This window comes from Pseudorca crassidens, chromosome 15, assembly GCF_039906515.1.
Source record: "Pseudorca crassidens isolate mPseCra1 chromosome 15, mPseCra1.hap1, whole genome shotgun sequence".
In the NCBI taxonomy this organism is placed as follows: domain Eukaryota; kingdom Metazoa; phylum Chordata; class Mammalia; order Artiodactyla; family Delphinidae; genus Pseudorca; species Pseudorca crassidens.
The window spans coordinates 21,450,566-21,478,548 of record NC_090310.1 but is presented as its reverse complement, the minus strand read 5'-3'; the positions used below and the strand labels follow the sequence as shown (position 1 = coordinate 21,478,548).

At 51.5% G+C, this 27,983-nt stretch overlaps 1 protein-coding gene, 1 non-coding gene and 1 pseudogene across 2 annotated transcripts; 2 read left to right on the top strand and 1 right to left on the bottom strand.

Moving 5' to 3' along the window:
* The first annotated feature begins 39 nt into the window (after window positions 1-39).
* Window positions 40-27,939, top strand: SDR42E2 (short chain dehydrogenase/reductase family 42E, member 2). The gene is made up of 13 exons (XM_067706426.1): window positions 40-153; window positions 2,029-3,240; window positions 3,707-3,802; window positions 5,072-5,129; window positions 5,797-5,915; window positions 6,611-6,686; window positions 10,599-10,681; window positions 12,270-12,407; window positions 12,923-12,988; window positions 14,617-14,680; window positions 16,197-16,270; window positions 19,306-19,988; window positions 27,692-27,939. The coding sequence occupies exons 2-12, from the start codon at window positions 2,065-2,067 to the stop codon at window positions 19,543-19,545; spliced, it is 2,190 nt and encodes a 729-aa protein (XP_067562527.1). The 5' UTR covers window positions 40-153; window positions 2,029-2,064; the 3' UTR covers window positions 19,546-19,988; window positions 27,692-27,939.
* TRNAL-UAG (transfer RNA leucine (anticodon UAG)) lies at window positions 26,006-26,087 on the bottom strand. Its single transcript has one exon. It is a non-coding gene; the product is annotated as a tRNA-Leu (tRNA).
* Window positions 26,822-27,428, top strand: LOC137206355 (large ribosomal subunit protein eL22 pseudogene; annotated as a pseudogene).
* Window positions 27,940-27,983: the final 44 nt, after the last annotated feature.

Genomic DNA, 27,983 nt, shown 5'->3' with positions numbered 1-27,983 from the left:
AAACCGGCGCGGGGCGGGCGCGGGGCGGTGCCAGGAGCCCCGGTCGGCCCCGCCCCGAGGAGGGGGGCAGCCCCGTAGCGCCGGGCTCTGCGCGGAGACTGACTGACGCGGGGTTGCAGCCGGGATCGCGTAGCGCCGCGGGAGCCGGGCCGGGTGAGCGCAGCCAGGGCGTGAGGCTAGGGACGCGGGGCGGGGGGCGCACGCGGCAGCAGGGAGGACCCGCCCCCGAGCTGCCAGGCGGCCACTCTCAGCTTGGGGGTCCGCTCCTGCCGCCCCATCGAGGGGAGCGCGCCCGCGCCCGGAGGGATCCCCGACCATCTTCCACAGATTCTGTTCACCCAACCCCGCTTTGGGTCCCCAGCGACCTGGATCCAGGGCCAGCCATTCACTGAGACTCCATCAGAGTTCGCAAATGTTCTCTGAGCCTCAGTTTCCCTCCCCGGATGATGGGAACAGTAGCCCCCGCTGCACAGGACCGCCAGGAGGATTAAATGTGGCAGTGCCGGGGGGGGGGGGTCAGCCGGGTGCTTGGCCCTAGGCTCCCTGCTGCAGAACAGTCCTGAGTGGTTTCGTTCACTCAGCGGCTGTTTACTGACGGCCTGCTTTGTGCCAGGGTGCCACGCACCCTACAGTGATCCAAGCCTTCTTGGAGCGTGCATGCCAGTGGTCTGTGAGGACGCTGCCAGCTGTGAGAGTTATGGGGGTTCAGTCGACAGACGTGGATACTGAGGTGCAGTGAGGTTATAAGGACCTTGCCCAAGGGCACACCCAGCAAATGGGACCTGAGGCAGCGTCCCAGCCTTTGTCGCTGGAAGCAGCCCCAGAGGCTAGAAAGACAGTTCTGGGGCCACAAACCCTTCCCCAGGACAGAGGCCCCTGGGCCTGGGTAGAGGAGGGCTCCACTCTGTGGTTGTATTCCCCCCTCCCAGTGGAGGAATTAGACCCATCCCCTGTGACGACTAACATCTGGGGTGTCTCCCCTCCCTGTCACATCGGTGAGTGTCAGTGCTTGTATGGGGCATGACTATATCCCTCACTCAGAACTTCGGAGAGCAGGGCAGTGACAGAGGACACTAGAAGATGCTGTATAGCTGTCACGGCCCCTGCCCCGTGACCACCACCAGCAACACCTGTGGGGCTCGTTACTCAGTCATTCGGTCACCCAGTTGCACCTGTTCTTTTTTTACAGCCCCTGTGTGCCACGCAGGGCAGAGTTTACCTCTCTCTGTATCCACGGGGCCTGGCGCACGGCAGGCTGACAGTACACAGTCGCTGCTGTCATTAATGATGATAATGGTGATCCGGCCCCTGGGCCAGCCTTGTCCTCGGGTGGAGCAGGAGGTGGGAGGCAGGGGGTGAGACGATGGTAACAGGGACTGACAGCCTGGCTCGCTCTAAGTCTAGAGTGAGGAGGACGAGATCCTCAGTGCTGGCCCCCGAGACCCACAGAGCTGATCCTGAAGCCCACAGGGGGCTTGGTAGGCCTTGTGGTACCAGCCATCTGCACTGCTGGGGGACCTGGGAGAACCAGAGGCAGCAGTTGCCAGGGCAGAGGCGGTGCAGCACTTGTGCAAGTTTCCAAGGCCCTCTGGTTCCCATGTGGATTCCTCCCTTCTCTCCTTCTCCAGGAAGCCCTCCCCATTTCCCCGTCAGAAAGCAGTCACCCCCCCAGTCAGGTGGGGTTCCCCTTGGCACGATTTGATCTGTCTCCCTCTGGTACTACATGGGAACCGGGATTTTAAGGAACTGGTAGAGGAGTCAGGAATTCTTGGTGGAAATCTCAGCCATGCAGTGTGACTTTGGGCCTTGGTCTCCTGAGCTGTGAAACCCAAGGCCTGGCCACTTTGTCTCTGACTCTGAGGAAGGCAGCAGCCACCTTGGAAGTTCTCAAGATTCTGAAAGGAACAGGTTTGGGAACTCAGAGGGTCTCTAATTCCCACCAGGAGGTCTCCTGAGCCCCCAGGGGTCTGATAATCCGCATGAGTTGAGACAACTCTAGAACATACGTTCTTCTGTTTTTTCCTGCAGGTGGACAGATCCCGGGTCCACATGGCTCAGTAGAAGATGAAGCCCAACCTGGCAGGCTCCTCCCCAGAGGCCTGCAAAGCTGCAGGGCAGGGCGAGCAGAGCTGCCCTGTCTGCCAGGCCTGGGCTGGGGTCTCAAGCCTGGGGTCTGAGGCAGGGCCTGGGCCGGGGCCTGCTGCTGCGTCCAGACCTGGGCCGGGGCCTGGTGCTGGGTCAGGACCTGGACCTGGGCCTGGTACTGTGCCAGGGCCTGGGCCGAGTCCTGGTGCTGTTCCGGGGCCTGGGCTGGGGCCTGGTGTGGTTCTAGAACCTGGATCAAGGCCTGGTGCTGCTTCGGGAGCTGGGCCAGGGACTGGAGCAGTGTCAGGGCCTGGGAAGGAGCCTAGTGCTGTTCTGGGACCCAGACAAGGGCATGGTGCCGCCTCGGGGCCTGGACCAGGTCCTGGTGCTGCCTCGGGGCCTGGACCAGGGCCTGGTGCTGCTTCGGGGCCTGGACCAGGGCCTGGTGCTTCTTCGGGGCCTGGACCAGGGTCTGGTGCTGCTTCGGGGCCTGGACCAGGGCCTGGTGCTGCTTCGGGGCCTGCACCAGGGTCTGGTGCTGCTTCGGGGCCTGGACCAGGGCCTGGTGCTTCTTCGGGGCCTGCACCAGGGCCTGGTGCTGCCTCGGGGCCTGGACCAGGGCCTGGTGCTGCTTCGGGGCCTGGACCAGGGCCTGGTGCTGCCTCGGGGCCTGGACCAGGGTCTGGTGCCTCTTCGGGGCCTGGACCAGGGCCTGGTGCTCCTTCGGGGCCTGGACCAGGGCCTGGTGCTTCTTTGGGGCCTGGACCAGGGCCTGGTGCTGCCTCGGGGCCTGGACCAGGGCCTGGTGCTGCTTCAGCACCTGGACAAGCTCTGGGCCCTGGGCCAGGAGCTGGGTCAGTACCTGGTTCAGGAGCTGCACCTTTATCTGGTTCAGGGGTAGGGCCCGGGCCCAGACGGGAATCAGGGGCTGGGCAGAAACCCAGTGAGCCAGTGACAGCCCCAGTGCCAGTACTGCAGCAGAAGACTCAGGCCACACCTGTGCAGGCCTCCAAGCAGAAGGTTCTGGTGACTGGAGGAGGAGGCTACCTGGGCTTTAGCCTGGGTTCCAGCCTGGCCAAGAGCGGCATTTCTGTCATCCTGCTCGACCTCCGCAGACCCCAGTGGGTGCTGTGCCCGGGGACCGAGTTCATCCAGGTGCAGTGATGGCGGGGGGCAGGCTGGTGGTGGAGGTCAGGGGATGGTGTCTGATGTGTAACCGGTGCCTGGCGTTGAAGAGCACAGGCTTCGGAGTCAGACTGTTTAAGCTCCAACTCCAGCTCCCAGCTGGGCAGCCTTGGCCACAGGGTCCCGCACCTCTGAGCCTCGCGTCTTCATCCACAGAAAGGGGACACTAACAATATCTGCCTCGCAAGGGTCTCGTGGGGAGTTGAGAAGACAGTGCATGTAAAACACTGAGCACAGCCTCTGTGACTTAGCTCCATACATGGGGCTGATGATGATGAAGACGCCCAGTGGGATCATCTAGTAAATCCTGCCCCACAGCCTGTCTGGGCCCTGCAGGTGCTGGGCCCGGGGTGGGGAGAGGGGCCCGGCACAGCTGTTACCTCTGATTGCCTTGGACCCAGACCTCCTACCTCCGTGTATTCCTTCTCTGTTTCAGGCTGATGTCCGCGACGCAGAAGCCCTGCACCGCGCCTTCGAAGGCGTGGACTGTGTGTTCCACATGGCCTCCTGCGGAATGTCTGGTGCCGAGCAGGTGAGCGCCTCCCACGCAAGGCTTAGGCCCCGGCTCTGCCCGCCCCCTTCATGCCCGGTGTCCATCAGGCTCCTCACCTACTCCAGGGGGGATTTGGGCTACACCCATGGGACCACATGCCAGTTCTGCCGTGTTCTAGCTGCGTGGCTAGGAGAGTTAACCTCTTTGAGCCTCTGTTTCTTCACCTGTAGAGTGAGGACACTGCTAGTACTTATGTCACGACCTCCCCAGAGAGCAGTGTAACAGTATCTATCAAAGCACGCAATACCCTTTGACTCAGAAACTACACTTATTTATGTATTTGTAGCATTGTTTTTAATAACAAAACAGGAAATAACTGAAATGCCCATCCATTGGAGATTATATAAATAAATTGTGATATAGCTAAACGACGAAATTCCAGGCAGCCATTCAAAAAAATGAGGTAACTCGATATGTACTGATAACAGAACAATTTCCAAGGTACGAAAACAGTGTTTGACGCTGTTTTTTTTTTTTTAAAAAAAGCTATATACTCACACATTGTGTGCGCTCATATTAATGTGTCAATTATCTCTAGAAATACAGAGACTGGTAACAGTCTGGGGAGGGAAAAGGGAGACTTGGCATCAGGATTGGGAGGGAAATTTCCTCTTCATTGCATTCTTGTTTTACTGTTTGAGTTATTTTTAACCTTGTGACTGTATTACCTATTGAAAACAACCACAACAAGAATAAATATAGTTTGAAAATCAATAGGGAACCCACCTGTCATGTGGTTGTAGGGATTAAATGAGATGTAAAGGCTTCGCCCAATCCCTGGCGCACAAGCAGCTCTCACTGCAGCCCAGTTGTTTTTATTTTTCAAAGCCCAGCCCTCTCACTTGGGTAGGGACAGTATTACTTGTCCGTCTTACGGATAAGGAAGCTGAGACTTCTAGAGCCAGGAAACAATCCAACACATCTGAGGCTCTTCTCTGTGTCAAGCCCTGTACCATGTCCTCTCATGGGGCTTATTAAATCCTGCTGACCACCCAAGGGGGTCTTCCCTCACTTCATAGATGAGGGAGCTGATGGCCAGAGGGGTGGGTAGAGCCTCCCCTGTGGCCCAGGCATATGGGGACGGAAAAGGGCACTAGAGCCCAGGGCCCCCGCACTGCCCATGGGCCCCTCGGGATCCCTGCCTCTGAGCTGCAGCCCCCCGCCCTGCCACCCAAGCCCAGCCTCATGGCCTCAGCTACAAGGCAAGAGACAGCACCCCGACTCTCCCACCTCCATCTTGTCTTTTAGCTGCAAAAAGAGCAGATTGAGTCTATAAATGTTGGAGGCACCAAACTAGTGATTGATGGTAGGCGCTCAGAGCAGAGTGTGACCTGCTGTGTGTTTGTGCTTCTCTCCCCACCCCTGCGCAGGCCCGGCTCTGGGGGACAGGGCAGGGGGACAAAGGTGGGAGCCTCCCCCCGACCCCCGCCCTCCCCAGTAGAGGGCCTGTGGGCAGCACATCCTTCCTGTTCTGCAGGCCTGCCCAGGCCCCGGCATGGGGCTCAGTGTGGCCTCAGTGTGTCTGGGGACGCGGGGAGTGGAGTTTGCACAGAGGGATTAGGGGTTGCGGGCGAGAAAAGTTGCTGGAGCACCAAACTAGAAAACTCACACCTGGGCTCTCTGGGCACGTCCTGCCTTGTCCTGCATTTTTCTCTTTGATTCTAGAGTGTGTTTTCCCTCTGTCCCCACTGAGTGAGACTTTTCTTCTGACCTGTCCCTGGCAAGGGAGCTAAGGGGCCGCAGCCACACTGAGAAGGAAGAATGAGCCAGCCCGGCCCCCAAGGGCCAGGGAGCGGGGACTTGACCCCTCCCCAAGTTAAGGGAAGGAGGCTCTTCCGTCCCGAGCCAGGATGTGTGCAGGAGGCTGGGTGGAAGATTTGCCCAAGGAGGTCCCCATGGGTTCCTCCTCAACCAGCTCCCTGCTCACATCAACTGTGTGTGTGTGTGTGTTGCCGTGTGACCTGTCACTGTAGTTTGTGTCCACCGGCGGGTTCCAAGGCTTGTCTACACCAGCACCGTCAATGTCGCATTCGGCGGGAAGCCCATAGAACAGGGCGATGAGGACTCTGTGCCATATTTCCCACTGGAGAAGGTACCTGGCTTCCAGGAGAGGTGGGCGGGGCCAATGGACTTGGAACCCACAGTCCAAAGGGTAGGGATGGGCGGAGCCAGGGTCAATTTCACAATTCAGGGTAAGACCCAGGAAGAAAGGGTCCCCAAAACGGCGTGGCGCCAAAGCCTTCTCCTATTTTGGCTGGTCGTGCCAGTAGGAGCTTTGAAATCACATAGACCTGGCTTTGAACCAGCAAAGCCACTTTCTACTGTGGAACCTTGAGCAAACCGCTTCACTTGGAGGCTCCCCTTCTTTGTCTGGGTGTGATAGCACCACCCTATGGGGACGTGGAGACCAGGAAATGAGTTGATGTATGTGAAAATGCCCCGTGAGCGCTTAAGGCCTCCATGTGAAAAATCCATCCACTCATGTCCAGCATTCACATCCCAGAGCAGGCACTGTGGCTCGCAGGAGCCTCCCCGAATCAGGGAGCCCCTGGTCGTTTTTACTGCTCTGAACTCTCCTGTTCCTGTGGCTCCCACCCAGAGGGAGAGGAAGGGGAGTGGGGCTCAGGGCCTGGCCATTTCCCAGTGGGGGTCCCAGAAGTGAACCCCCATGTGGTCTGAAGCAGAGGTACAGCCCTGGGGCCGGGAGGGCTGGGTGGGCCGGGCAGGTGTGGCCAGCAGTGTCTCTGACCCCCGTTCGGTGGCTCTGTGCTTCCTGTTCTCTGATAGCACGTGGACCACTACTCCCGAACCAAAGCCATTGCTGACCAGTTGATCCTCATGGCCAACGGGACGCCTCTCCCAGGTGAGTACTGGGAGTCCCTGCTCACAGCCAACGTGCATGCCCACTGCTCCCTCCCTGAAGCACATGTGCGATTCTAGCTTATAGCTGGTATGTTCCCAGCTTCCTTCCAAAGAACCCTTCCCCAGGGCCTTGGACATTCGTCATCCAACAAATTCTGAGCACCCACACTCCACCAGGGATACAGCCCGGAAAACGTCAGGCCCAATCTCTGCCCTCACATTGTTCATGTCCTGGTGGGGAGACACTTGAGCTAGTCCACGTCTAGCTCTCTTTTCTGCCATATAGGAGGGCATCCAGTTTTGGGGACCCTCTTTATAAGAGTACAAACTTATGAATATGCATGAAATATAGCGCTTTGGAAGGGCTGTGCAAGTGAGGAGCCCTTCAGTAACTCCCAGAAGAATCGGCCTTGGCTGCCTTACTGGATTGCCTCTTCTTACTGTATTGTGATAGAGAAATAATAGTAGATTAAGGACAGGTGGCAGCATGGCACAGTGGCTAAGCCCCCACGTACTGGCATCAGACTGAAATGAGTTCAAATCCAAGCTCCACCGCCTCTCAGCTATGTGATCTTGGGCAATGCACTTACCCTCTCCCAGCCTCAGATTCCTCACCTATGAAAAAATGGATAGTGGAATTTACCTCAAAGAGCTTGAGTGAGAACAAAATAATGATGGGCACTGTTAAAAAAAACACACTAACATGGACATATTGTGTTTATTGAGTGTTTACTACATGCCAAGCCCTATCTTACACGCTGATTTTACCTGCAAAAGTCTCAATACATCTTCATAGCATCCATGTGAGGTAAGAACCTTAGCTACCCCTTGCTTTCCAAACTCAGGAGTCAAATATCAATAGATTCAGATAAATTCCTGCTATCTAAATTATCATTATTTGCTTTCTGAAATTCAGAAACTAAAAAGAAACAGAAAACCTGGTTTCCCTCACTGTCTAAACTCAGGAGCCAAGTGGATTTGGAGAACGAAGGTTGTTTGAAATTATAATCCCCAATTTTACAGGAAAGAAAACTGAGGCTAAGAGGTTAACTGACTTAGCTCAAGGTCACATAGCTCTTAGGTGGCAGAGGTGGGATTTGAAAACCCCCTCTCCCCCTAGGGGAGTCTAAAACCAGAGCCTGGGGCTTAACCATTGTGCTCCACTGTAGCTATGGCTGAGTGAGTCTCTGAGCATGAACTCTTTTCCCTAAAAGCCTCCCCACCCCACCCTCTCACCCTGGGCCTGTCAAGCCTCAACCCCTTATCCCAGTGGGAACATCCATCTGTGTTTCCCAGGAGTTTGACCCTCGGCAGTTGAATTCTCTTCTCTACCAGGGCCTCCCCTGGCTGGACCAGCAGCCTACAAGCCAGACACCTAATCCTCTGGCTGATAATTATTTATACAAGCATCCCCAGCTTTCCATGGTCAGGAGAGTCATGGATACCCTGGGCGCAGTCCCTCTGTGACGTGGCCACCCAGCGCCCCACTGGCCAGTGTCAGCTGTAGCCCAACCAACCTCCCCGCACCATGCCCAGGTGACCCAGAGTTTAAAATTAGCTGCAGGCTGTTTACAGAAAAGCTCACCTGATACCTGCCTTGCAGGAGTCCAGCCACGTCACCCTGGGTGATTTCCAGTCCCTACTACCCAAGCTGGTCCCTGAGACTCTGCCTCTAACCTGGCATGGAGCACCCTGGTCCCTGTAGCAGAGTCCTGAGGCATGCAGACCCCAGCTCCATGTGAATGTGTCGTGTCCTCCTGTCTCTGGGTTCATTAGTGTCCTGGGGCCCCTGGCACAAATTACCACAAACCTGGTGGCTTAAAACAACAGAAATTTCTTCTCTCGCAGTTCCCACAGTTCGCAGTCAGATGTCTGAAATCAAAGTGTCATTTGGGCTGCGATCCCTCCAAAAGTGCGAGGGGAGAATCTTTCCTTGACTCTTGCGGCTTCTGATGGCCCCAGAAGCTTGGGGTCCTTCTTTGATGTGTGGCTGCGTCGCTCCAGTCTCCTCCTCTGTCTTCACATGGCCTCTCCTCTTCTCCATCTGTCTCTTCTCTGTGAGTCTCTTATAAGGATACCTGACATTGGATTTAGGGCTCGCCCGGATAACCCAGGATCATCTCGTTTTTAGGTCCTTAATTACATCCTCAAAGACCCCTTTTCCAAATAAAGTAGCATCCACAGGTTCCAGGACACCGACATATCTTTTGGGGGCCACTGTTCAACCCAATACACTGGGCCTCATTGTAAAGTGAGGGTTTTGGTGGGGGAGCAGTCAGGGTGTTTGGCTATGACCCGGAGACACTGACCCTGGCTAATTTATGGAGAAAATGGAATTTATACTGGGATAGCCTCTGGAAAATATATTCCAGAAAAATGACCACCAGGGCTCAGAAAGGACAGGGTCAGGGCAGTTCCAGGGACCTGGGAGACAGGAGCTGGTGATCAGTCTCTCAGGGTGAACCCACTCCTGTGATTTTCGATCCCATGTCAGTAATGCACAGAGTCACATTCCTGGGTGAGAACATGGCATTGGCCCAGCCTGGGTCCTGTGGCTGCCATCTCAGGGAAGAGAGGTGCATCTGGACTGACAGTCCCCGCTAGACCTGGTGCAAAGGGGAAGGGGCCCCCAAAGGAAGGTGGGCTTCCGGTCCCAGAGGATGGCATACACTAGGCTCCCCAAACTGGAGGCACAGCTGCTTGGGAAACCTGAGCCTTGGAGGAGTGAAACATCTTCCAGGAGACTCCATCTCAGTTAAGGAGTTGGGGTTGGGGATCGAATAATTTACAAATAGTAATTTAAAAAAATTTTAATCTTAAACACAAATGAATTATGAGAATAAATTGAAAATTTTGTAGGTCCTCTGAAGACTTAAAAAGAATATGTTTGGAGCAGCCCTTCAGGCTGTACCCCCAGACTTCCCCTGGGGAGACATGCTCCCACTTCCACCAGTGGGGGCCCCTCAGAAGAGAATTTGGGAAGCCCTGGACCAAGCTTTGTCTTGGTCTGGGGACTCTGCTGGCACAGAGCCGTGAGAGTTAGGGGAACAGACCCCCAGCTCTCATGCTGATGGCTCTAGCCTTTTCATTTCTCCATTGGTTGTCTGGAAAGTATAACTGCTACCACGAGTTACAAAGCACCCATTTTCCAGATGAGGAGACCCAGGCTGAGAGAGCTGAGGGCCTATTTGTTGGTACTGTATCACCGGAGGTATTAGTGGAAAGTGCCTGGACTTTGGTCCCCATCTCCCCTCCGAGGCTGAGCTGTGTGCCCTTAGGCAAATCACATCCCTTCTCTGAGCCTTGGTTCTTTTATCCATAAAACAGGAATAATAAGAGCTCCCACCTCATAGGGTTGCTTTGAGGGAAAAATTCCAGGCTTACCAGAGCACCAGACACATAGTAGGACCTCTCTGAGAGCCATCGTGATCCTTATCTGATGACCAGAAAAAGTAAAGTACTATAGCTATTGGCATGAGGACGTGTGGGTCTGTGCGCATCTGTAAAATGGACACAGTAGGACTCTGGGAGTTGAAGGAGGTCATGTCTGTCAAGTGCTGGTTAGACTCTCACGGGCCATGCAGATACCTACATCTAGGTCTTGCCTCTGTTACTGGCCTGAGAGCACTGTGAGGGCAGGGACCATTTCTTGGTCATCCTTGGATTCTTCACAGCATCCATCCCAGGGCCCAGTGCTGAGGGGGGTGGAGGTGGGGAATGATTCTGAACAGTGTTTGTTGAATGACTGACTGATCGACTGAGAGAATAATTAATTGAATGAGGAAACCCCAAGGCCCTGCCTTCCCCACTAACCTTTCCGGGTAAGAACCAGGAGATGCGGACAGCCTTTCTGTCCCTCTCCCTGCTCATCCACCCCTCCCCAGGCCCCTGACTGCCCTCCCCTGTGTTGTAGGAGGAGGCGCTCTGCGGACATGTGTGCTCCGGCCCCCAGGGATCTACGGCCCCGAAGAGCAGAGGCACCTGCCCCGTGTGGCGGTATGTTGTCCCAGCCCCAGGCCGGAGGCACAGGAGGAGCCTGGCTGATATGTGTGTGAATGGGGACCCACGGTCATCGCGTCAGTCTTAGGGCAGTGTCCCGAGCGGGGGACCCTCAGTTCTGGGAGAAGTCCTGCCCCCATGAGGCCCACCAGGAACAGAGTTCTCAGGGTGCGCCAGCCAGGCCTGGGTACCGGTAGAGGAGACGTGGAGCTATGACCCCAAAGAAGCAGAGGAAACTATTGCCCTGCTCAGATGTGAGCTCCCTAAGGGCCAGATGGCTCATCTCATGCTGCCAGCACCAGGCTTTTCACACAGAAAACCTGTCTCCAGAGAAGGCTGGTTGCCAGGGATATAGCTACAAGGGCCTCTAGATCCTGTCCTCAAATTTCTCACAGCCTAGTCAGGGAGACAGACTCCACAGTCACAGATTCAGGGTGGTAAGGGCTGTGTAGAGGTGAGAGGGAGAAGATGGGAGCACAGCAGAGAGGGCCTGGCAGGGGAGGTCCAGGAGGGCTTCCTGGAGGAACTGATGGCTGTGCTGTTTGGATACAGAAGGAGCTAACCAAGGAAATGGGGTGGTAGAGAGAAAGTGGTCCAAATAGAGGAGACAGCTTGGGCACAAAGCTGGAAATGAAAAACTGTTCCAGGTTTGGGGACAGGTCAGTGAACAAAACAGATGATTCCCGCCCCTGTGGGGTTTATATTCTCACAGGAGGAGAGAGAGAGAATAAACATGATACAATACAAGGAACGTTTGAAGGTGCCAGGGACTATGGAGAAAGAGGAAAAGTGGAGTGGGGTTGGGGGAAGCTGGGGGTGCCGGCAGTCGGGGAGCCTCTTCAAGCAGGGATATTGAGCAACTTGAAGGTGACGAGGTGCATCACACAGCTATCTGGAGGAAGAGCCTTCCAGACAGAGGGAACGGCTAGTCCGAAGCTCTGAGGTGGGGCCCTGCTGGCACGTTCCAGGAGGCCGAGTAGCTCGTGCAGAGTGAGCAAAAGGGTCGGTGGGAGACACGTCAGAGAGTAGCTGGGGCCAGAGCAGAAGGGCCTCCTCTGCCACCCGGCGTCCGGAAGTTTCTGAGCAGAAGAGACACGATCTGACTTAGGATTCAAAAGGATCCCCCAGCTGCACGGAGAACAGGCCACAGCGGTGGGGGGGTGGGGGGGTGGAAGCAGGGGACCAGTTAGGAGGCTCTTTCAGTGTTCAGGTGAGAGATGAGGGTGGAAGTCAGTACAGTGAGGAGTGGCCGAATTCTGGACAGATTGTAATGGCTGAGACGACTGGGTTTGCAGACGGGTTGGGTGTGGAGCGTGAGGGAGGGGACAGCCAAAGCTGGCTGCAGGCTTTAGGCCTGAGCCCTGGGTGCTGTGGGCTGGGGGTGGGGGGCGGCCAAATGGGGATAAGGCGCTCACAGGACAGGACAAGTCTGCCTTGTCTATCGGGCAGCCAAGTGGAGACTTCCGGAAGGCATGTGGGGCTGGGACAGAGGAGTCCGGCCTGGGAGCCTTCTGCATGTGGATGGAATTTAAAGCCACTCCAGGCTAGGTCTGTGTTTCTCGCCCTCTCCCCCCCCCCCCACCAGAGCCACATCAAGAAGAGACTGTTCATGTTCCGATTTGGGGACCGCAGGACGAGGATGAACTGGGTCCACGTGTGCAACCTGGTGCAGGCACACGTGCTAGCAGCCGAGGCCCTCACCGCCAGCAAGGGCTACGTGGCCGTGAGTCTCCTGCAGTGCTCCCCCGACCTTACCCCTTGGGCTGCAGGCGGGTCCCCCATCCCTCGGGGATTCCTGGCTCACACACGACATAGCTCCCCAGTTCAAGCTGCCTGAGGGGGTGGGGGGAAAGTGGCCTTTTAGAGCGTCGTTAGCTCCTTGAAATGACCCTGTGAGGTAGGTGTTGTTGAGCCCGGAATTACAGTCCCCGAATGCTAAGCATTTTACATATATTGTCACCTGCACCTTTACAACAGCCCAAGGGGGAGATGCCATTATTATGCTCCCATTTCTCAGATGAGGAAACTGAGGTACAGAGAGGTTAAGTGACTCCACTGAGGTCATACAGCTAGTCACTTGGCAGCCCCGGAACTCAGAGGGACTTGTTCAGGTCCGTCTCCAGGGCTGCTCAGCAGAAGTGGGGAGTTGGGGCAGCTGCTGGGAGCCATCGGAGAGGGTGGGGTCAGGCGGCGGCGGGCATGTGCCTGACCGTCCCCCTCCCCGCGTGTCCCCCTCAGAGTGGGCAGGCGTACTACATCAATGACGGGGAGAGTGTCAACATCTTCGAGTGGATGGCCCCACTGGTAGGTGCCCGGACACCGCCCCCATCCCAAGTGAGAATTCAGGGATCCCCATGTCTTCTTTCCCTCTCACCTTTTCCCAAAAAATCAGAGGATTTCACATTAAAAACCAGCTCTGGCAACAGTGTCCACTGGGCAACATTGGAACTGGCTGGAGCTGGGTAGTGGCTGCCGCTTTGGGGGGCTGTGAGCTCCCTCAGTTTGCCATAGTCCCTCCCAGCCCGCTTCCTGATTTATGTCGATGTCCTGCCCTGTGGGATTTTGCTTGTGGCCCCCGTACTATGTGGTGAGGCCCTGAAAGAGGTAAGTAGAAGGTAGGCAAAGCACAAAGGGAGGTGTTGGCCCTCGGGCCCCTACGCTGCAGCCCCTCTGAGAGTCCTGGCCTCCTCTCGCAGCAGCCTACAGACTCCAGGAAGGGGTAGACCAGAAACCCCGCGCTGGGCGCTGGAGGATACATCCTGGGGGCATTCAGGCCCTTTGCATGTCAACTCTTAACAGCTTTATTGAGATATAATTTATAGACCATACAGTTCACCTATTGAAAGCATACAAGTCGATGGTTTTTAGTATGAGTTGTGCGACCATCAGCAAAACACGTTTTAGAACATTTTGTCACCTTCCCAGAAAAGAACCTCCCCAAACCATACCTTTTAGCTGTCACTTCTATTTACCTCTCACCCCACCCCACCCCTAGCCACAGGCAACCACTAAGCTACTTCCTGCCTCTGTAGATTTGCCTGTTCTGGACATTTCCTATGAATGGAATCATACAGTATGTGGGCTTTGTGTTAAGTTTCTTTCATTTAGCATGTTTTCAAGGTTCATCCATGTTGTGGATGTGTCATAAAGTACTTCATTCTTTTTTATTGCCAGAAAGATATTTCATTCAATCGCTGTGCCACATTTTGTTAATCCATTCATCAATTGATAGAAATTTGGGTTTTCCATTTTGGGCCTGTTATCAGTAATGCTGTATGAACATTCGTGTGTAACTAGTTGTGTGGACATATTTTCTCATTTCTGTTGGGTATATACCTAGGAGTGGAATTGCTGGATCATACAGTAACTCTATGTTTAACCTTTTGAGTTACTGCCAGACTGTTTTCCAAAGTGGCTGCACTATTTTACATTCCCACCAGCAGTGTTAGAGGGTTCCCGTTTCTGCACATTCTGTCAACACTTGTTATTATCTGTCTTTTTGACCTGGAGGGTTTTCATACAAGTGAAGACCTCAGTTCATCCTATGCCAGCCCATCTCTTCATGCTTCTCCCACCACCCTCCACACGTATGCTTTATTTTTTTAATTTAATAGCAGAAAAGCAGATTCTAGAAAATAATCAGATTCTATGTAAGTGCCTTAGAGTGTCTTTGGGTGTACGCAGATGTAAAAAATAACTAAATGATGGGACTGTACCCTATGCAGTCAGTTCCTACTTAGTTTTCCAGGTCACAGTGCGGGCTTCATTTAAAGACTGGTGTAAACTTGGGGCTGGCTGTGGGGTCTGCCCCCTTTGGTGGGCAGCTGAGGAGGGGCCAGGAGGTGCTCTGCTGGCCCTGGGGTAAAGGCAACACGTGGCCTATACCAGCCCCCCAAGGATCTGTTCTCACCTCAAGCCATATTTCCTTGCAGTTTGAGAAGCTGGGGTACAGCAAGCCCTGGATCCAGGTTCCTACTTCCTGGGTTTACCTGTCAGGTGAGGAAAGGAGTGTGTATGTGAAAGCCCTCCACGTGCCAGATGTACACGCATTCCCTCATTTTAAACCCAGAGCCAGGACCTGGCTGAGGCGAGTGGGGCACTGAGAGCACAAAATTTAAGGAAACCCTCACTCGCAGGAGTCAAATGCTCCAAGCCCCACCTGCACTTGCCCAGCCCTGAGAGCAGGTGCCTCCTTAAATTTTGCACTCGAGACACCTCACTCCCCTCACCCTAGTCCTGGCCCTGTTTAAACCCTATCCCACTTGCAAGGTGGGTGGGGTTAGGCCCATTGTAAAGATGAGGCAACTGAGGCTCTGAGAGGTTAGCTACCTGCCCATGGTGCCCCAGTGAGAAAGTGGGAGAGGCAGGATTCCCACTGGGCTCCGCTGACTGCGCAGCCCACGCCCAGTCCTGCTGCCTGTGCTGGAATGCCCCATCCCCCAAGGTCGCCCTGGAGTTAAGGCTGCTTTTGGACATGTGAGGGTTCCGTTTGACCCTAGAGTCTCCTCCTCACCCTGAAGGTCAGTCTCCACTCTCACGCCCCAGCTTCCCTATGCTGGCCTCCTTCCAGCTGGAATGAGCACGGGCTTCAGGCTTGGAGTGATCAGCCCGAGGGGGCAGGTGGCCCCCAAGTCACAGATAACTGTGTTCCTGGAAAACCTCAGCTGGATCTCTTGCACTTTAAATGCATTGGGGGACTTCCCTGGTGGTCCGGTGGTTAAGACTCCGCATTTCCAACGCAGAGGATGTGGGATCGATCCCTGGTCTGGGAACTAAGATCCCACGTGCTGCACAGCGCAGGCAAAAAAATAATAATAATAAGGCATTGGGATGCCCGCCATTTAAAGCAGGGGTTTGCATATTTTTGTCCCCCAAGGTGCCCACACAGGATGACTTCCCCTGCACAGCGTCACCACCAGGACTGACACTCCTTGACCCCCAGCTGAGAAAAGTTCAACCGCAGGTCCTGGAGGTTTTGGAGACTGTCTATAAATTCCCAATTCCCAGTGAGCTGACTGTAAACTCAGTGCTTCTTAACTTTGGCTGCACAGTAGAATCACCTGGGAGCTTTTAAAAATGCCTCAGCCACACCCCCAGAACAATTACCTCCCAGGAAGCAAGGGGGTGGGGGAAGAAGGAACATTTTAAAAAGTGCAGCCCAGGCTGAGTTGAACCACTGTTCCCACTTCTTTCTCCCTGACTCAAGAGAGCATATCGGGATAGAAGTGCGTGAGAGAGACGTGATTGTAGAGATCACTTTGAATCTGCTCAGATTTATTGTAAAATGTCAGTCTTTTCATATTAATAATAACTTACTTGTGACATATTTCACAGCCAAACAAGGCACCCCAGGACTGCTGATTTAAAGGAATCCAAGGACAGGAAAACTTGGCAACGTGAAGATTCCCCCTAGCAAAGCAAATAATGCCCCCAACTGACTTGTCTCTGACGACCTCCCTGGAGTTTGCCTAGAGCAGGCCCCCTGGTCACTGGTCCCTCTCTCCCCACACAGCCACGGTGATGGAGTATTTGCACCTGGCCCTGAAGCCCATCTGCAGCCTCCCGCCACTGCTCACCCGGAGTGAGGTAAGTGGGCTGCTGTGAGGGGAGCCCCTGTGTCCTGGTGCCCCTCACTTGCCTTCCTGCCCCTTCTTCACTGCCACAAACCCTCACCTTTTGACACCGTAACTGGATGCTTGCCTGAGGTCTCAGAACCTACCATGTGGGCTCAAATCTAGGGCCAGCTCCTGTATAACGTCCCAACCTCTGAGCTTCTGCTGAGGCTGTGCTCTCTTGGTCTGAAGGGCAACAGCTCCAAGCCCATCCTTTTTTTTTTTTTTTTTTGTGGTACGTGGGCCTCTCACTGTTGTGGCCTCTCCCATTGCGGAGCACAGGTTCCGGACACGCAGGCTCAGCGGCCATGGCTCAAGGGCCCAGCCGCTCCGCGGCATGTGGGATCTTCCCGGACCGGGGCACGAACCCGTGTCCCCTGCATCGGCAGGTGGACTCTCAACCACTGCGCCACCAGGGAAGTCCAATCCCATCCTTTATCACTGTCATTTCATTCATAAGCAGTTTGTCTTCCCAGCCAGACTGGAGGCTCCCAAAGGCAGGTTCCATGAAATACACTTTTTGGAATGTCATTCCTCCCAATAACTGTCAATACACACACACACACACACACACACACACACACACACACACACACACACAGCCTGTTGATTCGAGGCTCACAGTTCCTGCTCACTGAATAATAAGTATATATTAAGTACCTACTGTGTTAAGAACACTGTTCTCAAATAATGATGATGCAGTTTTCTATTTGCATATACAGTTTAAAAGAGAGGGTGTTTTAATGCAGGTTGTAAACAGTAAAGCAACAAGTGGTGTTTGGTGTTATTTGCAAAATCCTTCCAGTCCACTCTCTCATTTGATTGTCCCTGATGCTCTGTTAAGTTATGAGGGGCAAAAAGATTATGATTTCATTTAATGGTGAGAAACTGAGCACTAGAGAAATAAGTGATTTGTCCAAGCTCCCACCATTCTGGAATTGGCTTCACATTCCAAGCTCAGTGCTCTCCACCTCAGAGAATCGAGAATGGGCCACAGAAAGACGCAGTTCCCTATGGTCTCTCCTTTGAACCGTCTGGACTAGCAGAGGAAAGAGAATAATGAAAATAGGGACCATCTATAGAGTGTGAAATGCCAGGCACTGTGTTTATCTCATTTAATCTTCACAACTACTATACACTGTGGATTCTGTTATTATCACCTCCATGTACAGAGAAGGAAATGAAACACTCAGCGGGGGGAGGGGGAGGGGTGAAATAACCTGGCTCATGACCATTCCCTTATGTAGCAGCATCGAGATTTGAACCCAGAGGAGACCTAAATGATTTCAAGCTTAACCACTAGCTTGTGAAATGTCAGGAATCATAGTCACATAAAATAGCTGCCGAAGTGCTGCTGAGTTGTGGTCGGGTAGGGAGCCGGCTCCCCTCTCTCTCCTTACTGGTGGGTTTCCTTGTTCAACTCGGGGCGGGGCAAAGGATCCCTAGTTAGCTGGGAATTTTCTGGGCACTGTAGCTCGGGCGCCCTCTTCTGGTCAGTCTATGACACCCCAACTAGCCCTCTAGTTTGACTTTATAGCCTTCTTTCATTCATTTGACATGTATTGAGCACCTAATGTAGGCCAGGCACTGTGCTGAGGAGTGGAGGCAAGGCAGTCCTTGCTTTCTATTCATACATACAGTTTAAAAGAGAGGATGTTTTAATGCAGATTGTAAACAGTAAAGCAACAAGTGGTGTTTGGTGTTATTTGCAAAATCCTTCCAGTCCACTCTCTCATTTGATTGTCCCTGTTGCTTTGCTAAGTTAGGAGGGGCAAAAAGATTATGATCTCATTTAATGGTGAGCTCACAGTCCAAAGGGGAAGACAGCCCAGCAAGGGCTATACTGGGGGAAATAATGAGGAACTTCAGAGTACACAGAAGGGGCACCTAAGCCAATTCTGAGGAAGTTAAGGAGGCTTCCCAAAGGAGGTGACATCTAAGCCTGACATCTGAGAATGCTGTGTCCCAGGACCCTGCCTATCTAGTTCACAGCTGTACCCGCCAAAGCCCTGAATTTACTAGCTGAGGCAAAAAAGGACAAGAACTGGCCTCTCTCCCTCTCTCCTCACACAAGCATCCAAGACCAGGGGCTTGACCCCAAGGGCTGTTTCAGGGCCACGGCAGAATCAAGCAGCTAGTGGACTCCTTCCCAGTGTCCAGCTGAGGAACAAAAGGCAAAGAAATTAGTCAGGTGGGAGGGTATCTTCTCAATCCTAGCATAGCTGGGAAGGGCATGAGCTAGAGTTTGGCTTCTCTGTGTGACCCTGGGCTAGTCACTTAACCTCTCTGATCTTCAATTTTCAAAAGAGGAGATGGTGGTATTACCACTTCAGAAGATTAAATGAGATATGGCCTAGAGAGAATTTAGCGCATGACAGGCACAGAGTGCTTACTCAGTAATTGTTGTTGTCAGCACTACCTCTGAAGCCTGTGGGACCCAGGCCATCTGGCATCAGGAAACGCAGCTTCAAACCCTGGAGAGAGTAATCACTTATGCATAATTGAATTCCTCTCTTAGGGAAGCTCAGTTAAATCAGCCAGGGCGTGAAGCTTGCACCCTGGAGCCTGCCTGCCCAGACTCCATCTGGGGCTGTGGGCTGAGAAGTGAAGGATGTTTCCTGGAGACAAGTTTTCCGGATAGCTGCACTCAGGCCACAGGCAGAATGTATCAGGGCCTCCTGAGCCCCGGCATCGTGCTAGGGCCGGGGAAGGCGAGTGCAGAGGTGGGGCCTTTACTTTTGGGGGACTGAGGAGTTCAGTAGGGTGGGGAGATGCAGAAAATGTATCCTGGAGGCGGCCCCCCCCCCCCGAGGAAAATGGAGGTGGAAGAGAGACAGGAAATCCTCCCCATGAGGGCGTCGTAGACGCAAGATCCAGCATAGAGGTCCTTTTAAATCTCTGTGCGACGGAAGGGAAATCCCTACCCTCTCTTATCCGAGTGAAACATGGTAGAGGTTGCTCCCCACGCCCACTAGTCCCGTCCCTCGGCTGCCCCGCCTCTCCCCGCAGGTGCGCAGCGTGGCCGTGACGCACACCTTCCAGATCGCTAAGGCCCGCGCTCAGCTTGGCTACGTGCCCGACAAGTTCAGCTTCGCAGACGCCGTGGAGCGATACATGCAGTCGACGGGCCAGGGAACCCGCGGCTCCACAGCGCGGACGCTCCTGCGGCTGCTGCTCGGGCTGCTGCTGCTCCTTGGCCTGCTCGTGCTGGCCCTGCACTTCCTAGGCCCGCGGCCGTTCGTCGTCTGACCATCGTCGCCGGCCTGTCCCTGCCCCTGCTTCGCCTTCAGGACTTGGACCAGACCCTGCTCCGCCCTGCGGACTTGGGCGCTCCCTTGAGTCCTAGGCTTGTCCCTGCCCCACCCTCTGGGCTTGGATCTGCCTAGCAGGTCTTCCGCTTGGATATTCCGGCGTTCTAACCCCGCCCCTGTCCCGCCCTCTGGGTTTCGACGTGCCCCTGCCCCGCCTCTTGAGCCCTGACCACGCCCCTTCCCCTCCCTCCGGCCTTGGTCTCCCTCTGACCTGGCCGGGATGCCTACGAGAAGGTCCTATCTTCACAGCCTGCTCCGCCTTCCAGGCCTTCTCCCCGCCCCTGCCCAGGCCTGGCCCGCCCCCGCGTTCTCCCCTGCTCTGGTCCGCCCCGTTTCTGGCTCTAGCCGAACGCCTGAATCCTCGCCTTGGTTTCTCCTTTGGTAACTAGACTTGCTCATCCCTCTTGGTCGGTCCCTCTCCTCTCCTGTTTGTGATTCAGCCTTAGCCCCATCCCCTCCCGTCTGGCTCCACTCCTAGGGGCCTAGCTGCAGCCGCTCGTGCAGCTGGGCTGACGTTTGCAAGTTTTCGCTGGCTGCTGCTACCTCTCTAGGGACACGGACCCTCCTCGCTGCCCGAGCTTCTCTGTGCTTGTCCTGAGATCGTCTCGGGATCTTGGATTAGACCCCTTCTAGGAGCACTGGGTTTGATCAGCCGCTATGCTTATGTTTTGGGTTCGCTCACTCATGCAGGTCTCCCTGTGTGTTGATAGACGGGGTTGGAAGGACACCTGAGACCCAGGCTTCTGCCCAGCCCAACTTGGCCTTTTTGGGTTTCCGGTGCATGAGTCTGGGGATGACTCAGTAAGCACAGACTTCAATACCAGAAGGGACATCGAAAAAGGAAAATTAAAAAAATTTTTTTAGGGTGGTCAAAAGATACAAACTTCCAGTTAGTTATAAAGTAAATAAATTATGGGAGTGAAATGTACAGCCTGGTAACTATAGTTAATAATACAGTATTTGTATAAAAGAGCGTTGCTGAGAGTAGATCTTACGTTTTCATCACAAGAAAAATAATTGGAACTCTGTGTGGTGATGGCATTTAACTAGACATTGTGATCATTTCACAATATATATATATGGCAAATAATTATGTTGTACAGCTGAAACTAATGTAATGTTACATGTCAATTAAGTCTCAAAAAAAAACCTTTAAAAAAATTGGATCTCTCTAAAAAGTACCAATATAGTAATAATGGGAATTATTAGAAATTAGTTAGTCATATTTTTTGTTTTACTATCGCTTCAATTTGTTAATGAGGGGGCCAGTAGTGATCACCATAATCTTTAATGTTTAAACCACAAAATTTCTTAATCCAGCGCTGCTCTCCACGGAAACAGTGCCTCCCTATCATCTTGGTATCAATTGTGAATACCAAAATATTAGTGTATAAATACATCTGTATATATATCCTAATATGCACACGTGGAATTGGCTGATAAAACTATGGATCCTAGCAGAGAAGAAAACCATCACAAGCCTAAAGAAATCTGTGACGGGGTCGGGGGGAGCAAATGTGTTAGGACCAACGTGGCCATCGCCCGGCGTGGGCATCAGCAGTATGTCCTCTGCTGAACAATTAAGAAAGTTCGTGAAGCAGTTCAAAAATGTGTGCTCCTGTTTGCTCTGTTGAATTTGCATGTGTGTATATAATTTTTAAAAGCTCAGTAATAATCCTTTATGCTTTGTTTATGCTTTATCCTTTATGTTTAATGCTTGACAGTTTGAAAGAGCTTGCATCTGTATGCTCGTACTTAATTCTCAGGCCCACCCTTACATAGAGCTTATTATTCTTATTTTATAAATAAGGAAACTGGGGTTGCCTAACTTCAAAGAGTAGAGGAGGGTGGGGGTCACTTCTCTACAGGCCAGGTAATTTGGAGGACCTGCCCAAGGCCCATTGGCCTAAACACGACACATGGTTATTTCTGCTTTTCTGCACCTTAGCCACGTCAGGGCTTGGGTTGAGCTCTGGGATCTTTCTCAGTCTCAGATCCACAAACGTCAGGCCATTTGGGGCTTTCTTTCTTCTCAGTAACATGCTTGCATGTAAACTCACCTTCTCCTCTGACTTTCGCTACCAGTCCTGAGAAATCTGTCCTTAGGGCAGGGAAAACAGGTTTTCACTGTTCACATAATCTTCTAGATCTTTTGTCTACTGCCGAACCTCAGCTTGTGAAACCCAAAAGCAAAACCGATTTCTTTGTTTTCTGGATTTCTCTAAGTCATCTCTTCCCCTGAAAGTAGACTGTCTAAACCCTGGGCATGGGGCCAGCATGGGTCACTATGCCAGAAAGCTTCCTTCCGCTCAAGTGTCTTCACCCAGTGGGAAACGAGGTAGCACTTCCACCCAGCAGAGGAACCGAGTGCCCATGAGGGTTTTAGAGGCTGCCCAGATAACCCACCCTCCGTGAGGTTCTTTTTTTTTTTCTTGTATACCTTCTCATAGATATTTTATTTTAAATGTTTATTGGAAATAGTTGATTTACAGTGATGTGTTAGTTTCAGGTGTACAGCAAAGTGAATCAGTTATACGTATACATATATCCATGCTTTTTTAGATTCTTTTCCTATATAGGTCATTACAGAGTATTGAGTAGTTGCCTGTGTTATACATAGGTCCTTATTAGTTATCCATTTTATATATAGTAGTGCGTATATGTCAATCCCAATCTCCCAATTTATCCCCGCCCTTTCCCTCCTGGTAACTGTAAGTTTGTTTTCTACAGCCGTGAAAACTCCAGTAAGTTCATGTGTACATTTTTTAGATTCCACATATTAGTGATAGCATATGATATTTGTCTTTGTCTGACTTACTTCACTCAGTATGACAATCTCTAGGTCTATCCATGTTGCTGCAAATGGCATTATTTCATTCTTTTTTATGACTGAGTAATATTCAATTGCATATATGTACCATATCTTCTTTATCCATTCCTCTGTCTATGGACATTTAGGTTGCTTCCATGTCCTGGCTATTGTAAATTGTGCTGCAATGAACACTGGGGTGCGTGTATCTTTTCAAATTAAGGTTTTCTCCAGATATATGGCCAGGAGTGGGATTGCTGGATCATATGGTAGCTCTATTTTTAGGTTTTTTTGTTTGTTTGTTTTTTTGCGGTACGCAGGCCTCTCACTGTTGTGGCCTCTCCCGTTGCAGAGCACAGGCTCCGGACGCACAGGCTCCGCGGCCATGGCTCACGGGCCCAGCTGCTCCGCGATATGTGGGATATTCCCGGACCGGGGCACGAACCCGTGTGCCCTGTATCGGCAGGCGGACTCTCAACCACTGCGCCACCACGGAAGCCCTTATTTTTAGTTTTTTAAGGAACCTCCATACTGTTCTCCATAGTGGCTGTACCAATTTACATTCCCACCAACAGTGCAGGAGGGTTCCCTTTTCTCCACACCCTCTCCAGCATTCATTGTTTGTAGATTTTTTGATGATGGCCATTCTGACTGGTGTGAGGTGATAGCTCACTGTAGTTTTGATTTGCATTTCTCTAATAATGAGTGATGTTAAGCATCTTTTCATGTGCTTTTTGGCCATCTGTATGTCTTCTTTGGAAAAATGTCTATTTAGATCTTCTGCCCATTTTTTGATTGGGTTGTTTGTTTTTTTGATATTGAGCTGCGTGAGCTGTTTTTATATTTTGGAAATTAATCCCTTGTCAGTTGTTTCATTTGCAAATATTTTCTCGCATTCTGTAGGTTGTCTTTTCGTCTTGTTTGTGGTTTCCTTTGCTGTGCAAAGGCTTCTACGTTTAATTAGTTCCCATTTGTTTATTTTTATTTTCATTACTCTAGGAGGTGGATTAAAAAAGATCTTGCTGCAATTTATGTCAGAGAGTGTCCTGCCTATGTTTTCCTCTAACGGTTTTATAGTATGCGGCCTTACATTTAGGTCTTTAATCTGTTTTGAGTTTATTTTTGTGTATAGTGTTAGGGAGTGTTCTAATTTTGAGACAGCAAGTAGGAAGAGGTCCTAGCTTTCTTGGAGACACTAAGCAGAAGCATTATAAACGCAGAAAACAGAGTCATTACTGTGGGCAGCTCAAAGTGAAATAGCCAATCAGGATGGACCATTAAGGCGAATTCATAAACTTTCCATTATGGGTGATGGAGCTATTCCCCTTTGTAGACCCAATGCCAGGCGTCTAAAACATCATCTGGTCTCTCTCATCTTAAAAATGTTTCTCTTGGGCTTCCCTGGTGGCACAGTGGTTGAGAGTCCGCCTGCCGATGCAGGAGACACGAGTTTGTGACCCGGTCCGGGAAGATGCCACGTGCCGCAGAGCGGCTGGGCCCGTGAGCCATGGCCGCTGAGCCTGCGCGTCCGGAGCCTGTGCTCCGCAACGGGAGAGGCCACAACAGTGAGAGGCCCGCGTATCGCCAAAAAAAAAAAAAAAAATTTCTCTTGACTCCCCATTCCCCCTCCCGCTACTGCTACCATCACTCATCAAATTTCATGATGAGATGTCCACACTTATGTTTCCATTTCTTCTCTTCAACTCACACCAAAATGGCTTTAATCAAGGTCATCAATGACCTTGTCCACAAATCATAAAACCAAAGAATATTTTTCAGTCTTTATTCTGCCAAGTCTCTTCTGCATAGTTGGCTACTCCCTCCTTCTTGCCATAATCTTCTTGACAACAATCTATATGACAACACACCTGTCTTCCACTTGTGTCTCCAGTCCTTCTTTATCTCCTTCACTGGCTTCTTTTCCATTGCATTCCCTTTAGGATGATGGTCCTCAGGACTCCATTTTGGTCCCTCTACTTCCTCTGCATGCTCTTCCTGGGCAAGTTCATCCATTCCCATGACCTCAGTCTCCAGTGCCTCCCAAATCTGTATCAATTACTCAGAGTGTTCTCTTGGCCTCCAGACTTCTATGTCCAATCTACTCAACCCCATGTCCTAAATCTCAGACTCAGTGTGGATCAGAGTGAAATCATCTTTTCCACAAACGTCCTCTTCATCCCATGTTCCCTCCTAGGGAGACGAGAGGCACTGCCAGCCATCCAGTGGCTCAAGCCCAAAACCTGGTCATCGCTTTCGATGTGTTCTTCTTTTTTATGTCTTTGTCATTGAGTTCTGTCAGATCCACCTCCAAAATGTCTCCCTGTGCAACACACTGTCACAACCATGGTACAAGGCACTCTCCTTTGTCCTAGACAACTACAGTAGGCTTTGAATGGAACCTCCTATTCCTACTGCCAGAGGCAACATCCAAAATTGGAACATGCCACCCTCCGGCTTAAAACCTTTCCATGGTTTCGCATGCCCTCAGGGCCAAGTTCAAAGCCTTAACTTGGCATTCATGGCCCTGCTTGCCTAACACTTCAGTCTCATCTCTAGCCATGTCCAGCTGCTCTCTGTCCAGCTGCCCTGAATTACCTTCCCAGCATCTCAGACTCACCAGGCTCTCCTTTGCCTCTAGGATATTCCACATGCTGTTCCCTCTTCCTGGAACTCCCCTCTCCCACCTTCACTAGCTAATCTCTCAATTTCAAGTCCAAGCTAAAAGTCACTTGTTCCGTTGTCGCTGGGTTGGCTTCTGCATTCTGCATGACACTCCTCATAGGTCTAATTAAAGAAATTACAGTGGCTGTGAACTCTGTGAGGCCCAAAACATGCCTCCTGTTTTGCTCTGTAGCCTCAGGTTGATCTTGATTTCTGGCACATAGTAGGCCCTTCATAAATGGTTGTTGAATGAGTAAATAAACAAGCAGGAAGTGGATCAATGAAGCTGGGACCTCAAGGCTGATACACCTGGTGGGGGGCAGGGCTCCTGATACCCCAGACCCTCCATAAAGTCACCTGACACAGTTTCTACCAACAGTGATTTATGGAGTCAGCCTGAGCTCTCTGCTGACACAGAGCGGGCCAGAAAGGGACCCTTCCTAACTGACGTCTTGATTAAAATCACCTCCACCTAATCTTTGTCCTTGGGAGGTAAAGGGGCCCACTCCCAGTGGACTCAGGCCTTGAAGCATTAAATTAAAGGCGCAGACAGACTGTTGAGAGCTTTTCAAGGTATCTCAGGATGCTTTCCCATGGAAATAGGGAGACGTTTTTGTTTCCGTTTTTTAAGGTAGCGGGATTGGTGGGTTTGTGTAGTAGGCTAGGGAGTGAGGTGGATTGTCCTGCAGTTTCCTTCTTTTCCCCTCCCTTCCCCATTCCATTAAAAAAAAAAAAGAGGCTGAACTGGAAGAAATAACTTTTACAGGTTGAAATGCCTGTGTAAGGAGAAAGTGAATGAAATGAAGGATCCCTCTGAGGATTTTCTACTGTGGGGGAAAAAAAAAAACGTCAGAAGGCAGAAAAAGTGAAGAGTAATTGGAAGAGGATATGGAAGTTAAAGGATGGAAAAGTGAGACCCCTGAAGGTGTGGCAGCGGTGGGATTCGAACCCACGCCATCGAAATGACTGGAGCCTAAATCCAGCGCCTTAGACCACTCGGCCACGCTACCGCCCAGTGGCAATATTTTCCGTTCATACTATATTAGTCTAGTGACGCGGCGTCTCATGTTCTCTAAGCCCCACCCTCATCGGTTTACGCATGCCCGATATCAGCCTGACGCTTCACGCGCCAGTTACAGCGTATTAACCCCCGGCTTCCTCCTGGGCTTTGGAGTCAAAGTGCTCTTGTAATCGGCAGTAGTAAGTTCAGTTGGGACGCAGCATTAAAAAGGAAAACGAAGTTCCCAATTGTTAATATTAATATTCACTCGTCATGTATGTTTGCATTTGATTTTCCACGAGCGTGGCATACTGCCTACGGCCACGTGGGGGCAGTGTCTCGCTGCCGCTTGCTCCTGGCTGCGCTGCGGGTCCCGCCGGGTTTGCGCAGAGACGGCCGAGTCCCCATCTTGTTTGGACTCTCTAGCCCTACTTCAGGGAACCCCTGCAGCCTCGGGTGGCCCCATGGCCGGCCCCTGCCACCGCGATGTAAAAATCATGGGTCCAGGAAGGAAAATCATTGAACGTTTTTACAGATCCTTGCCTTATGTAGGCTCCCTCAATCATCACTCGTATCTACTTTTTACAGAGGGGGAAACTGAGGCTCAGACTGGCAAAGTAACTTGTGTTAGCTACCCCCAGGCAGAGCCAGGATTCCCTAGCCTCCCAAAACCCAGTGTTCTTCTATGTAGACTATTTCAGTGTGTTTTAAAATGCAGTAACCCTTTCTGCCTTCGCTGCCTCCATGGCGCCCGTGAAAAAGTTTGTGGCGAAGGGGAGCAAAATAAAAGCAGGTCCCGAATTTTACCCTTGACTGTACCCACCCTATAGAAGATGGAATCATAGATGCTGCCAATTTTGAACAGTTTCTTCAGGAGAGAATCAAAATGAATGGAAAAGCTGGGAATCTTGGTGGAGTGTTGTAACAACCGAAAGAAGCAAAAACAAGATTACTGTAACCTCTGAGGTGCCTTTTTCCAAAAGGTATTCGAAATACCTCACCAAAAAATATTTGAAGAATAATCTACATGATTGGTTACGCGTAGTTGCTAACAGCAAAGAGAGTTACGAATTGCGTTACTTCCAGATTAATCAAGATGAAGAAAAGGATGAAGATGATTAAAACTCGGTTATCTGGAATATGTTGTGTGAGTTCTTGAATAAAACTTGGGAACCAAAATGGTGGTTTTCCTTGTAAAAAAAATAAAATAAAAACAAAATGCAGTAAATTCAGAGCAAATGCATATCAATAAATACATAACAAACTTCCATTTTCTGCCACCGAGAATTAATTGTATTCAGCTCTTCTGAGATATCACCCCCTGCGGCCACAAGAAGGAAGCAGAGATCTCTTTGAGTCATTCCCCCACAAATGAGTCAAAGCATTCTCCAGTAGTTTGCATCATTTGTTAACAGCAACTATAACAGAGAAGAACAAACCTGACTCCATGCTGAATCTATTCCTTTAGCTCTAACCTTTGTGCTCTGTTGCCTGTGCTTAGTCATGCTGGCTCTGCACCTTTTGTGAAAGATTGTTGCCTGTAGTCTGAAACATACAGGATACCCCCTTCTCAAGGCTCTGACCTTTAAACTTAACACTTTTCCATTCTTATAGAGAGAAAAAGTTGCAGAACAGAAAAGAACATTTGTCTTGTTGGAGGTTTACAGGAACATGGTGACCTGACCTATGTGGACAGCTGCGAGAACAAAGGATTCCAGCACCAAGAAGTTTACAACAACTAACCACACCTCCTCCCCTTTTAATATAAAAGCCTGAGTTCTAACATGGGGAAGATGGTTCTTTGGGACAGCAGTCTACCACCTTCTCACTCTGCTGGCTTTCCAAATAAAGTTGCTATTCCTTGCCCCAATACCTCGTCTCTCAATTTATTGGCCTATCGTGTGAC